The sequence below is a fragment of the Asterias rubens genome, chromosome 4 (genome assembly GCF_902459465.1).
Source record: "Asterias rubens chromosome 4, eAstRub1.3, whole genome shotgun sequence".
In the NCBI taxonomy this organism is placed as follows: domain Eukaryota; kingdom Metazoa; phylum Echinodermata; class Asteroidea; order Forcipulatida; family Asteriidae; genus Asterias; species Asterias rubens.
Window position 1 is genome coordinate 4,887,324 of NC_047065.1, and position 12,385 is coordinate 4,899,708.

The window sequence follows — 12,385 nt, forward strand, 5'->3', positions numbered from 1 at the left end:
CATAAGATACTATATAGAAAATGAACCACGTTCTTTCGACCATGTACAATTAAAAACTTAAGTGCAGTATTGGCAGAAAGGAATCCCTAAAACTGTTGGTCTTTAGACATTATAGTTGTTGGACCCATGCATAAAATGTTAAAATGTTTAATTACTAAACTTGTTCACCAATAATCTTATTCTTATTCAAATTTTCTCTGAATCTACAAGATAGCAGACCATAAGGAAGTAGATAATTAAGAGGACGTTTTTATAGAAAAAAATAATAATAATACACTATTTAAATGTAATTTTGTTTCTGTGTTATTGAGGTAATTATCAGTATGCTAATGGTTTTGTCTCTTATAAAAAAAATACTTTTGTTATTATTATTTGTTTTTGTGCATAAAAATACCCGATGTCAGTACCAGACATTATACTTAGGAAAATAGTACAAACATTTTGATCTGTGGATAAACCTCCACACAAAAATGGGAACATAAGTTCGGTTAATTACAACAGTTTGTATGTGTTGAGGTTGTTCCACACTTAACAACATTACAGAATTGGTTAGACAAAAAACCAATGACACATATCACAGCTTTTAGGGCAGTATATTTTCATGTAATCTTCTCGATTCTTACATTGGTTATTAGTAGACCACTCACCACACCTATCATGTCTGTCAATGCATTCTGAAACGGAAAAAGAAAGAAAGACAAAACTCAGAAGAGGGCGGGCAACAACAACAAATCAGATTGTGTGACCCCGTAAAGGGTGGTCCTATTTGAATTGCACTCTGTGGTAGAACATAAACTTTTGATTGATCGTGGATCTTGTTTTGACTTTTTCATTATTTTACTTTTCATGGTTAAGAATGTTATATTTTGTCTAACTTTTATTATGAAGCTTGTGTGATCATTGTTTGCAATGAATTCGGCGCTATGTATAATGTGTTTTGATATTATTATGTTTTATTATCCCCAAAGAGGATAAACAGCGCTTATTCGAAGATTTGCGATGTCCGTTGAAAGCAAGCATTAAAGACAGTGGATACTATCGGTAATTGTCAAAGAGAAGTCTTCACAGTTGGTGTATCTCAACAAATGCATAAAATAACAAACCTGTGAAAATTTGAGCTCAAACGGTCGTCCAAAATGCGAGAAGTGAATAAATTGCAAACACCCTTGTTGCACCATGGTCACACGAAATTGTGTGCTTTCAGATGCTTGATTTCGAGACCTCAAATTCTAAATCTGAGATCTCGAAATCAAATTCGTAGAAAATTACTTCTTTCTCAAAAACTACCTCACTTCAGAGGGAGCCGTTTCCCACAATGTGTTATACTATCAACCCCTCCCCATAATACTCGTTACCAAGTAAGGTTTTCTGACAATAATTGTTTTAAGTAACTACCAATAGTGTCCGCTGCCTTTAAGGATGTTCCGTAAAGGCAGTGGACACTATTGGTAATTACTCAAAATAATTATCAGCATAAAACCTTTCTTGATTACAAGTAATGGGGAGAGGGTGATGGTATAAAACGTTGTGAGAAACAGCTCCCTCTGAAGTGAGGTAGTTTTCGAGAAAGAAGTAATTTTCCACGAGTTTAGAATTTGTAGTTTCGAAATCAAGCATCAGAAAGCACACAACTTCGTGTGACAAGGGCGTTTTTTTCTTTCATTATTATCTCGCAAATTCGACGACCGATTGAGCTCAAATTTTCACAGGTTTGTTATTTTATGCAGATGTTGAGATACACGGACTTTGAATACTAGTCTTTGACAATTACCAATAGTGTTCACTGTGTTTAATGGGCACCGTATAACTTCCCCATAGTCAAACTCACCGCAGTTATAGTACCTCCTGAGCCTCAATACATCCTTATCACTCAGTTTGTTGTGTCGTCCCAACTCCGGGAACTCCACCTTCGTTGCGATCGTTTTCCTTGCTTTATCTTCACTGAAAGCATAGGCACCGTAGTGCATTATAGAAGAATAGTCGTAGGTTGTGTTTAGAAGGTCAACGAGGCTCTCATTACACTTCTTAAATTCGGGTTTTCGACCTGAAAAAGAAAAGACAAAAGAGTAACTTTAAGTTAAAAGCATTGGACACTATTGGTCATTACTAAAAAATAACTATTAGCATACAAATTTACTTGGTAACAAGCAACGGAGAGCAGTTGGTAGTGTATGACATTGTGAGAAACGGCTCCCTCTAACAAGTAACGTAGTTTTTGAGAAAGAGGTAGTTTCTCACCCAAATAATACAATTTATTTCAACTGACAGAAGCCTTTTATTGTGCATCTAAAAGCACACAACTTTGTGCACCATGCTTGGTTTTCTGTCATTATTCTCTCGCAACTTCGATGACGAACCCAAATGATGAGTCCAAATTTTTACAGGTTTGTTATCATTTTGATGCATATGGATATGTTGAGATACACCAAGTGAGAATACTGGTCTTTGACAATTACCAAACGTGTCCAGTGTCTTTAACCACCTTCTTGAGCGAAATTATTTGCACATGAATGCTACAAAAAGAGTTCATCATTTAATTGGACCATCACCAGCATTGCACGTCTAAACATTCAAACATTTAAAGGCAGTGGACACTATTGGTAATTACTCAAAATAAATATCATCATAAAACTTTTCTTTATTACAAGTAATGGGGAGAGGTTGATAGTATAAAACATTGTGAGAAACAGCTCCCTCTGAAGTGACGTAGTTTTTGAGAAAGAGGTAATTTTCCACGAATTTGATTTCGAGACCTCAAGTTTAGAATTTGAAGTCTCGAAATCAAGCATCAGAAAGCACACAACTTCGTGTGACGAGGGTGTTTTTTCTTTCATTATTATCTTGCAACTTCGACGACCGATTGAGTTCAAATGTTCACAGGTTTGTTATTTTATGCATATTATGTTGAGATACACCGACTGTGAAGACTAGTCTTTGACAATTACCAATAGTGTCCACTGTCTTTAAATAAAGATAAATAAATAAAATGTTTGGCTGCTATGTTTTACCCGTTAGTATATTCCTCCACTTGATTGTGACGTTGCTTCCCCTGTCTGGTCTGCTATGTTCGTGAAGGAAGCCCAAAGTGTGCATCAATTCGTGTAGAACGACCCTCTGCTTAAGACAATCATAGGGAGATAAAGACATCAGCTGGTCTCCACCACGACGACCGACTTCGCTCCAGTTTCTTAAGAAATGAAGTCAAAGTTAGTGAAACAACTGTGGACCATGTTTTCATAACATGCAGGTATAGGCTGTATGATTGATACGTTGTATACAGTTAACATTGCATTTATACAGAATTATCATTGTAGTATCCAATCCAAAAGACAAAGCAATTATGATAGTAAATCATAGCTTAAGGACACATGTGCCACGACCGGGACTCGAACCCTAACCGTCTGCTGATCAGAAACACCAGAGCTCTATAAACCGCCATGGGAAAGTGTTGATAGAGGAAAGTGTTTCTGATCAGCAGAGTGTGGGTTCGAATCCCTAGCTGTGACACTTGTGTCATTGAGCAAGACACTTAACCATTGCTTCGTCCTTCGGATGGGACGTAAAGCCGTTGGTCCCATGTGTTGTGTCACGCATGTAAAAGAACCCAGTGCACTTATCGAAAAGAGAAGGGGTTCGCCCCGGTGTTCCTGGTTGTAGCACCTTGTAAACCCTTATAAGGTGCTAAATAATTGGGTCTCAGAATTCATCACTGCAATAACTTATCTTTCTGAAAGTTTGTATATACTCAGCGCCTTGAGTACCTTGTTTGGTAGATACGTGCGCTATATAAGACTTCGATATTATTATATTATACTATTATTGATAGAGGAATGCCCGTCTGTTAAAAACTAGAGGGTGCTTAGTATAATTTGTATGGACTGATTTTGGAAATCATGGAGCTCCTGGTAGATGGGTTTGCTTCATGACGGGTGGTCTTCAAAAAAAAAATGCAAAATGAAACGTATGACGAGTTTAAAGTATCGTTCTTTTTTCTGTTCTTGATTTGTTTTCCCCTTCCAATTTGTATGCATTTTTCATTGAATGACCTTTGATCATAACAAAATTTTATGAAATTGCTAATGTTGACTTACTCATCGCCGAGTGTGATATTCAAGTAGTCGACTTCGTCGCTATGCTCGACAAACCGAATGCATGTGTGATTGTGAAAATGCTCCATCGCGGTCCGTATGCATTGCCGTTGCGTTTCATCTATTGAGATACAAAACAAAGTGGGAATTGTTTTTCAATTAGCCATTTGCGAGTTAGATAGGAATATGCCTAAAAATAATCACAAGTAGGTTTTATTTGAATTCCTCGGACTAACCATGTGAACTTTGTTTGCAATAAGTGTGACCTTGTATATTATTTGATTATTCTGGAAGCTGGACAAGTTTTGAGGTGTGCCCCCTTTCATCATATCGAAAGTTGATAAGAACAGTGCAATCTCCATAAAATATAAGATTTTGTGATTTCTTCCATTCGGCTGTGTACAAATCGTGCCTGCAGGAAGTCCAGGCTCTGTGGCTCTTTTGTAAACCTGTGATGTCACAGGTCAAATCGTCTATAGATACAGTTGCTATATATGTGGAATGGTTCGAGTCAAGCCTTTGCCACCTCATTATGAGCAAACCCTGTTACCGTTGTGCGAATGGGTGTTCATCGTCTCTTACGAACTACTGAAAAGCTTGCCACTAATGTGATTATAGCAATTGTCGCGATAGTCTGAGGAATTCAAATTTGTGACCCACTCTGTGAAAATATAATTAAAAAATTCTTTAGTCTAACTTATGGTAGTTTAAAACATCACTTTACTTGTAATTCGTTTTTAACAAAAAATGATATACTGGCTAATCTCAAATGGGAGTAACGCAGCAACGCGGTACACCCCAAAGCTAAGACATTCCAAATAACTGCTGCTGGTGTGTTCTTTCCAGCCATGCATGTAACTCAATTTTTAAAATTGTCAACTTCTGACTCATTTTCACAGAGCGGGTCACATTTAGGTGGTAACTTGTGATCAAGCACGTCACTCAACGTTAACACACAAATTAATGTCGACTTGAATTGATTTGACTAAGACATTTGCCGGAGCCGTGGATTCCAAAAGGTGTAAAAATCGTGACCAATGTATGGTGGCCCTGAAGGAACATCATCTATCGCAAATTTGTGCGCAAACGTAATGCGCATTCGCAAAAAAAATAAATTAAGAAAAAGCAATACGTAAAGTTCTTTTATGCCGAAAAACTATGCGATATCACAATGTATGCGCACATATTAATTGCGATATGTCGTGACCCTTCAGGGCTACCATACATTTTCTATTTCAAACTGGTGAAGGGAACCATTGCGTTTGTTTAATACTTACTGAAGTCACCGTGTAGTTCGTAGGGTACCGTTGCATTGGGCCATCTCTTGGATTGATCCCGTAAGGCGTTTCTCTTTTCGATATCATGCTGCAAATATTGAGTGAAAGATATCCACACGTTGATTAGTATTGTGCAATTATTACATTATATTATATTATTGTATCTGTGGTTGTACAATTGGAATTTAAATTTCATGCATTTTACTTGATGAATCAAGTAATTCAAATAAATTCAATTCAGTTCAATTATGTCACTCATTGTGGGTCAACCCTGTAATTAAATTCGCGTCACCAGGGGTCGATTTCACAGTCCTATAGGACATTAAAAACTTAAGGCTAGTCCTACGTTAAGACGAGTAAGTCGTCCTAACTCGAGATAAGACTAGTCTGTAGTCTTTGTGGATTTCACAAAGAGTTAAGACTAGTCTTATAATTATCTCGAGTTAGGGCGAGCTAACTTACCACTAGCCTTTATTTTGGTATGGAGTTTATCGCTCAGTGAGCGTTTTGTTTTTAATCGATGCCCTGCAAACTGTGTAATCGTTTTTCACTCTGACCCGATGGCCAATCGATCTCAAACTTCTATAGGTTTGACAAATTTATGTAATGGTGGATTACATACAGTGCTTACACTGCCAGCAACTGTTTTGTTATAAAAAAAACAAATTCTGCATTATTTCTTTTAATGGTGCGGAAATGCAGTGTTTATGTTATTTTTTTCAATCAGGAAGAGGCTATTGGTATTTCAAGACACGGTACTTCCGTTCATCGTTTCAATAATTGACCTTTCAAATGACCTCACCTCGGATGGAACTTCCAGTAGGGTGGACTTCATTGCGATCAATTTAGAAAGTAGAGATGACGTCATGTTTTCCGATGGTGACGCAATCGCAATGGGTTTGCTGATCTGATAAAAGAGAGTGGGACGTTTATGGTTAAAACATGGTAGAAGTAAAAGGAAAAGTATATATTATTTTTTCAACCGTTGGGATGTTTTGATTCTATACTATGTAGCCGTACACAATAAAACTAACCCATGAAAATTTCATTTCAAAAAGTGTTCGTGTTTTTAAGATCGCCAAAAATCCGGCGCGAATTATAACGTCCACATAAGGAATACTAATTCCTATAGGAATAAGCCTTATGTTCATGTTCCCTTCTTCTCGTTTCTTTTTCTTCGTTTTGAAATGTCTCTCAAAATGCATTTATATAAAGTTGCTGTACTTATAACCACGAAAGTTTGTTTATTGCCTTTCATCAAAAACGTGCCGACCCTACAGAAAAGTATTATTTTTTATTTTATTATTATTATTATTATTATTATTATTTTTTTTTTTTTTTCTGCAATGGAGACATGCATCTCCTTTTATTACATTCCATCAAAAACCTTTCAACAAAAAACAACAACACTACATAACAGATCAATGATTAAAAGACCATTATATATACAAAACTAAAAAGAAAAATACAAAACAAGAGGACTTAGAAAGAAAATACAACTTTTCCCCCAATCATGTGGCACAAAGCCTGGTTTTTACAAAACAATTCAACAAAATCATCATCATTAAGTCTTTGTTTTTCCAAAAGAATCATTCGTTTAAGTTTGTGCTGGAACAACTTCAACAATTTTTTATCAGAGACCGGATTGATTGCAGGGAGATTTCTGCATCTGGAGTTCCAGATAGTTCTGTGAAGTTTAGCTATTAGGAACAAACATAATGTTGTCAATTTGTTTGCCGTATCCCAATATTTTGTTACTATCGTTGAGATAAAAGTGTTTATTACCCTTATACTTACGAAGAACATATTCCAAAAATAACCAAGAAGTCCAAGTACATTTACAATATATAAAAACGTGTTCTATAGTCTCTTCCTCTTGTTTACATAAACCACATTGATTGTCCTTAGGTTCTATTTTTTTCATTTTCTGTAAAACATCACAAGTAGGAAGAATGCGATGTCGCAACCGAAACCAGAGATCTCTATCGTCATAATCAATACTTTGGGTGTTAGCTTTTTTCCAAACCTCTTTCCAGTCAATAATGTTTTGACGAATGTTAAGCTTAATTGGCCAGGTCTTTTCAACAATTGGCTGAACAAAGCGGTCTATAACCATGCTCTTATAAATAGTTTTCACAGTAGTATCTGAAACATGAACACTCTCATCATTATTTTCAAAATGCAACATACTACTGACGTGACGTGCTGGACCTTCTCTGTTTTCTGTTAACAAATCATCACTTACATGTTTCCTTAAACCTGACATAATTTTCCCTGCATTAATTGGTTTGATGTGACATTTCTTGGCCAATTCCTGAGCAGTTAGAAGGTTGCATAATTGATGACATGTTTCAGACATACCATACCATGCTGTTTCAAGATTTTAGTATCCATTTTTTGGTCTGTATTGGTAATGACAGTATTGTTCCACAAAGGTATTTCAATGGCTTCATTAATACAAGTCACGTTTGGTTTCATCACACCATTGGCCTTTTGAAAGGCCAGCACAAGCTCTCTATAAAAAAAGGGCAATTTAGAGCCAATAACATTGGTATCAATTATTATTATTATTACTATTATTATTATTATTATTATTATTATTATTGGTTTTTTTTTTGTGGGGGTGGGGGGGGGGGGGGGTGAACACACACTCTGCCATATACCGGGCATGTTACAGGATGGTATACAAACAATTGCCATCCCATTGAGAGGCTTACAGTGTCATCGTTGTACTCGCGCTGAGACATGCTCAGGACTACTGGTATATTACCGGAATTAGTCACGCGGAAGCCTATCCTATAATACAAAACACTCTTAAATATCGTGGGTGGAACTCTTTCTGATGCTATGTTTTCACACTTCCTATGTTTTGATTCTTCCTTCCTTCCTATTAGATAATTGCTTCAGTATACGCAAGAAACATCACCAACGGAAAATGGGGGGGAAAAAGGGCTCAAATCCTGTCTAAAGTAGTAAACTTAAAACAAATTATTATTTGTTTGATTTGTTTTAACGTCTGTAGGCAATAATAATAATATCCGTGTTAGTCTGTATCTTAAATAAAACAAGGCACAATGTGGTAACAATTAAATAATTAACTAATTAAAGGCAATGGACACTATTAGTAATTACTCAAAATAATTACTAGCATAACACCTTACTTGGTAAAGAGTAACGGGGAGAGAGGTTGATAGTATAAAACATTGTAAGAAACGGCTCCCTCTGAAGTAATGTAGTTTTCGAGAAAAAAAACAATTTTCGGCGAATTTGATTTCGAGACCTCAGGTTTAGAATTTGAGGTCTCGAAATCAAACATCTGACAGCACACAACTTTGTGTGACAATTGTGTTTTTTCCTTCCATTATTATCTCGCAACTTCGACGACCAATTGAGATCAAATTTTCACAGGTTTGTTATTTTATGCATATGATGAGATACACCAAGTGATAAGACTGGTCTTTGGCAATTACCAAAGGTGTCCAGTGTCTTTAATTACAAAACGGATTGCATGAACCTTCGAAGTCTTTCTTGTTTTGTTCGGGTTAGATCACTGAAAGCGAAGTTCTGTGAAATCAATGAATAGCGAACATTGCGAACTTTGGAGGCTAGATAGGCATGATTAAGGGAATCAATGTGTGGTGAAGAGGTTTCCAACTAGTGGTTTAATCCCAACGAGGCCTGGTTCTTGGTAATTTTACCGAGACGAAGTCGAGGTAAATTATCAAGAACCAGGCCTCGGCGGGTTTGAACCACTAGTTGAAAACCGATTCAACACACTTTGATTCCCATTCATAAATACCTTTTCGGTCAAAAAACATCTGCACTTTTTGGTCAAAATCGCGTGATGTTGCACAACTGTTTCAGACATTGCTCTCGACTAATAGGAATGAAGAAACTGTCTTATAAGCACAGGTGCAAGCTCGCGTGTCACGCCCATGTTTCAACACTTTTTACCGGTCATAAACAAAGGTTTATACACACCCACGTGACGCGCTCTCCACCAATAGGAATAACGAAACTGTCTGAGGTATTTATGAATGAATGTTTACTCTTGACAAAATTACGTAATATTGCCTCATGCTTTATTAGGCGGGAAGTATGTTCTGGATGACGGTATATCCGCGTAAAGAGTTTGTACAAAATACACGACGGCCGTTCATAAAAAAAACCTTAATTGCCGCTGCAGAGATTGAACACGATAAAGATTACGATTATTAAGATTTCCTGTTGTTTCCTGAGAAAAATGACAAGGGGGGGGGGGCATAGGAGGTGCACCATTTTTTAAGGCCCCTTTTGACCCCTGATGTAATTTTAAAACGATTTGTTGAATTACACATTATTGTTCTCAACAAGTTTTTCGAAAGACTCGCTTCGTTTATTCTTGCTTTGAGGAAAGCTGGTTATGAGTTCATTCATAAGAATCGGGAAAACCCCCTTTTTTGCTGAACGATTAATTTGCGTTAAACAGTGGAAACACTGAGAAAAGGAATGTCATCTAAAATGCATGATAATCACATGGGGATTATCTAACCCGGTTGTCATTGTGTTACCGCCCACCCGCTGGACCGCTCCCCCCCCCCCCCCCCCCCCCCCCCCACCACCCACTCCGGTAATCTAAACCAGTGGAAATTTCTAATCATCACGGCTCGGGTAACGGTTGGCTTTGGGTCCAGCCGGCCCTTTCAGTCAAGTCATGGCCTCACTCGATCAGTGGTGAGGTTGCTGAATTTAACTAAACCGATTCATTAAGCAAAGACAATATGACCATGACGTCATTCATCACAGTCACCAACTCGGGTCTGGACGTGCGGGGTAATTCACAGTAAACTCAGAAAAAAAGGTATACCTTAAATGTTATATGTTTTTAATTATTGTTTATTAATATCATTAACTCTGAATTAGGATGGGGCATTTTAAAGCGTAATAGGTTAAGATATGGATTTTTTTTTTTTTTTTTTTTTTTTGCCAATGATAGTGCGTACGCTACAAAAACACAAATTAAGGTCACATGTGAAAGCTTTAGCTAAATACAATGTTTTTTTCCCTGAGAAAACAGCAAAAAAAAAAACAATCACAGTATTTCCACAAGCATGACAAAACATCAGTTAAATCAATCCATGTTTAGCGAGTTGACAGCGGGTACCAATCGCATCCCTGGCCGCAGCAGCCGCAAACGAACACCAACCCCCAGAAAATGAGAGACGATATTCAATCAAGCATGGAGACATTTCTCATAAATGCTATGGGTGAAAATTGTGAAAACTTCGAAGGGAATCTATTCTTTAAAAAAAAATAACATCTGCAGCTGCTGTGCTTCGCACCAAATATGTTTTGGATGGTTATTAATTTGTTGAGTATTTACCAACCTCTGGCACTACCTTTAAAAACCAAGATGTAGTTTTACTGTAATCTTTAATCGAAAATCCGTAATTATTAGTTGATAACATTGGACAAACATTGGACAAACCCGTGGTCACAACATCTCGAGCCGAGTTCGGCCCGAGTAGTGTCAACTATAGTTGATATACCGCAAAACTGACATTATATTCTCTCTATATTAAATACAAATTACACACAAAAGACAAACAGGAAAACGTAAAATATGGAGACGCCTCCAGACTGAAGAGGAAAATGTAAAAACTGTCTTGTGATCAAAAGGTTCAGTCTGCCAATACAATTAGACAGACATTTGCACATGTTATTTGCGTCCCCGCTCTATTTAAAAAAAAAACATTGTGCTACTAGATGCAAGGTGCACATTACCCATATGAATAACTTCACCCCAAAACAAGAATAGAAAAGAAAGTGATGCAATTTGTTTGGTCTGTTAGGCAGTTACTTAAATTTGTAAATACAAATTAAATTGACAAAAATAAGCTCGCCGTGTCACTATTTTGTTTTTTAGAATGTTTAAATGTTTAATAAATTATTTTGAAAGTAATCGATTAGTTTACGGTCGCAGTATAATCAGCCATTGCTGTTTTAACTTTTGAAAAAAACCCAGAGTGACCCAATTTACGACATAAATGATTGATTCACTGTTTACAATAATAACAATGCTTGTTTATTATTTGTAGTCACTTTTAAACTTTGTGAGCTTTAACACCTTACACTTTTACCACCCTTGGTCATTGAATAATTAGGCCTGTTGAAACACTCAAACTCATGTGGAGTATGCAGCACCGTTAGCCAAATTGGCGTAATGGTTGCTAATCATTCACATCAACAACCTCTTTCCCTCGCATGCACCTATTTACTCCTTGATAATGAGAAGGAATTATAGTTCCTTGCCGAGGAACGCAAGTGGCACAACCGGGATTCGGACCCACTTGTTGATGATCCAGTCATCATAAGTTGAGTTTTATGCTCAAGACACGCTTTTAAGGGAATAATACGCCTACCGACTTTGAAGGCAGTGGAGAATTTTGGTAATTGTCAAAGACCAGATTCTCACTTGGTGCATCCCAACATTCATACAATAACCAACCTGGGAAAATCTGGGTTCAATTAGACAGAAGCTACAACAAGAGAATAATGATAGAACAAACACCTTCGTTGCACACAAAATGTGTGTGCTTTCAGATGTATAGTAAAAGGCTTCAGGCCTGAAGTCTTATTATTTGAGTAAGAAATTACCTCTTTCCAAAAACTACCTTTTCAATACTTCAGAGGGAGCCGTTTCTCGCAATGTGTTATATCTGTCGAAAGCTTTCTATTGCTTAAAACCAATTAATTGTTATATGCTAACAATTATTTTTAGGAATTACAAATAATGTCAAGTACCTTAAACGAAACCTTACAAAATAATTTTTTTTAACCAAAACGAAAACACGCCTGATATAAAAATGTAATATATCTCAAACCAATGATACACAATTTATATAGGCTAAAGCAAAATCAACAAATTATTATTGAACTAAATTCGTTATACTCACCACAGGAATTGAAGCAGCCTTGGCCATCCGAAAAAACAGAACCAACAGCAGGACCCTCAAAGATACCCGCGTCACATTCACACAC

General features: G+C 36.8%; 1 protein-coding gene across 1 annotated transcript; it reads right to left on the minus strand.

The window, feature by feature from the left end:
• Nucleotides 1–549: 549 nt before the first annotated feature.
• Nucleotides 550–5,443, minus strand: LOC117288803 (zinc metalloproteinase nas-4-like). The gene is made up of 5 exons (XM_033769646.1): nt 5,366–5,443; nt 4,092–4,209; nt 3,009–3,117; nt 1,829–2,044; nt 550–674 (listed from the first exon to the last, which is right to left on the minus strand). The coding sequence occupies exons 3-5, from the start codon at nt 3,091–3,093 to the stop codon at nt 550–552; spliced, it is 426 nt and encodes a 141-aa protein (XP_033625537.1). The 5' UTR covers nt 3,094–3,117; nt 4,092–4,209; nt 5,366–5,443.
• Nucleotides 5,444–12,385: the final 6,942 nt, after the last annotated feature.

Excerpts from the sequence above, each read along its gene's own strand:
- LOC117288803 (XM_033769646.1), bottom strand. The coding sequence starts at position 3,093 with ATGCACACTTTGGGCTTCCTTCACGAACATAGCAGACCAGACAGGGGA. Across the intron at positions 2,045-3,008 it reads GTGGAGGAATATACTAACGG|GTCGAAAACCCGAATTTAAG; the intron begins GTAAAACATAGC and ends TTTCTTTTTCAG. Across the intron at positions 675-1,828 it reads CAGGAGGTACTATAACTGCG|AATGCATTGACAGACATGAT; the intron begins GTGAGTTTGACT and ends TTTCCGTTTCAG.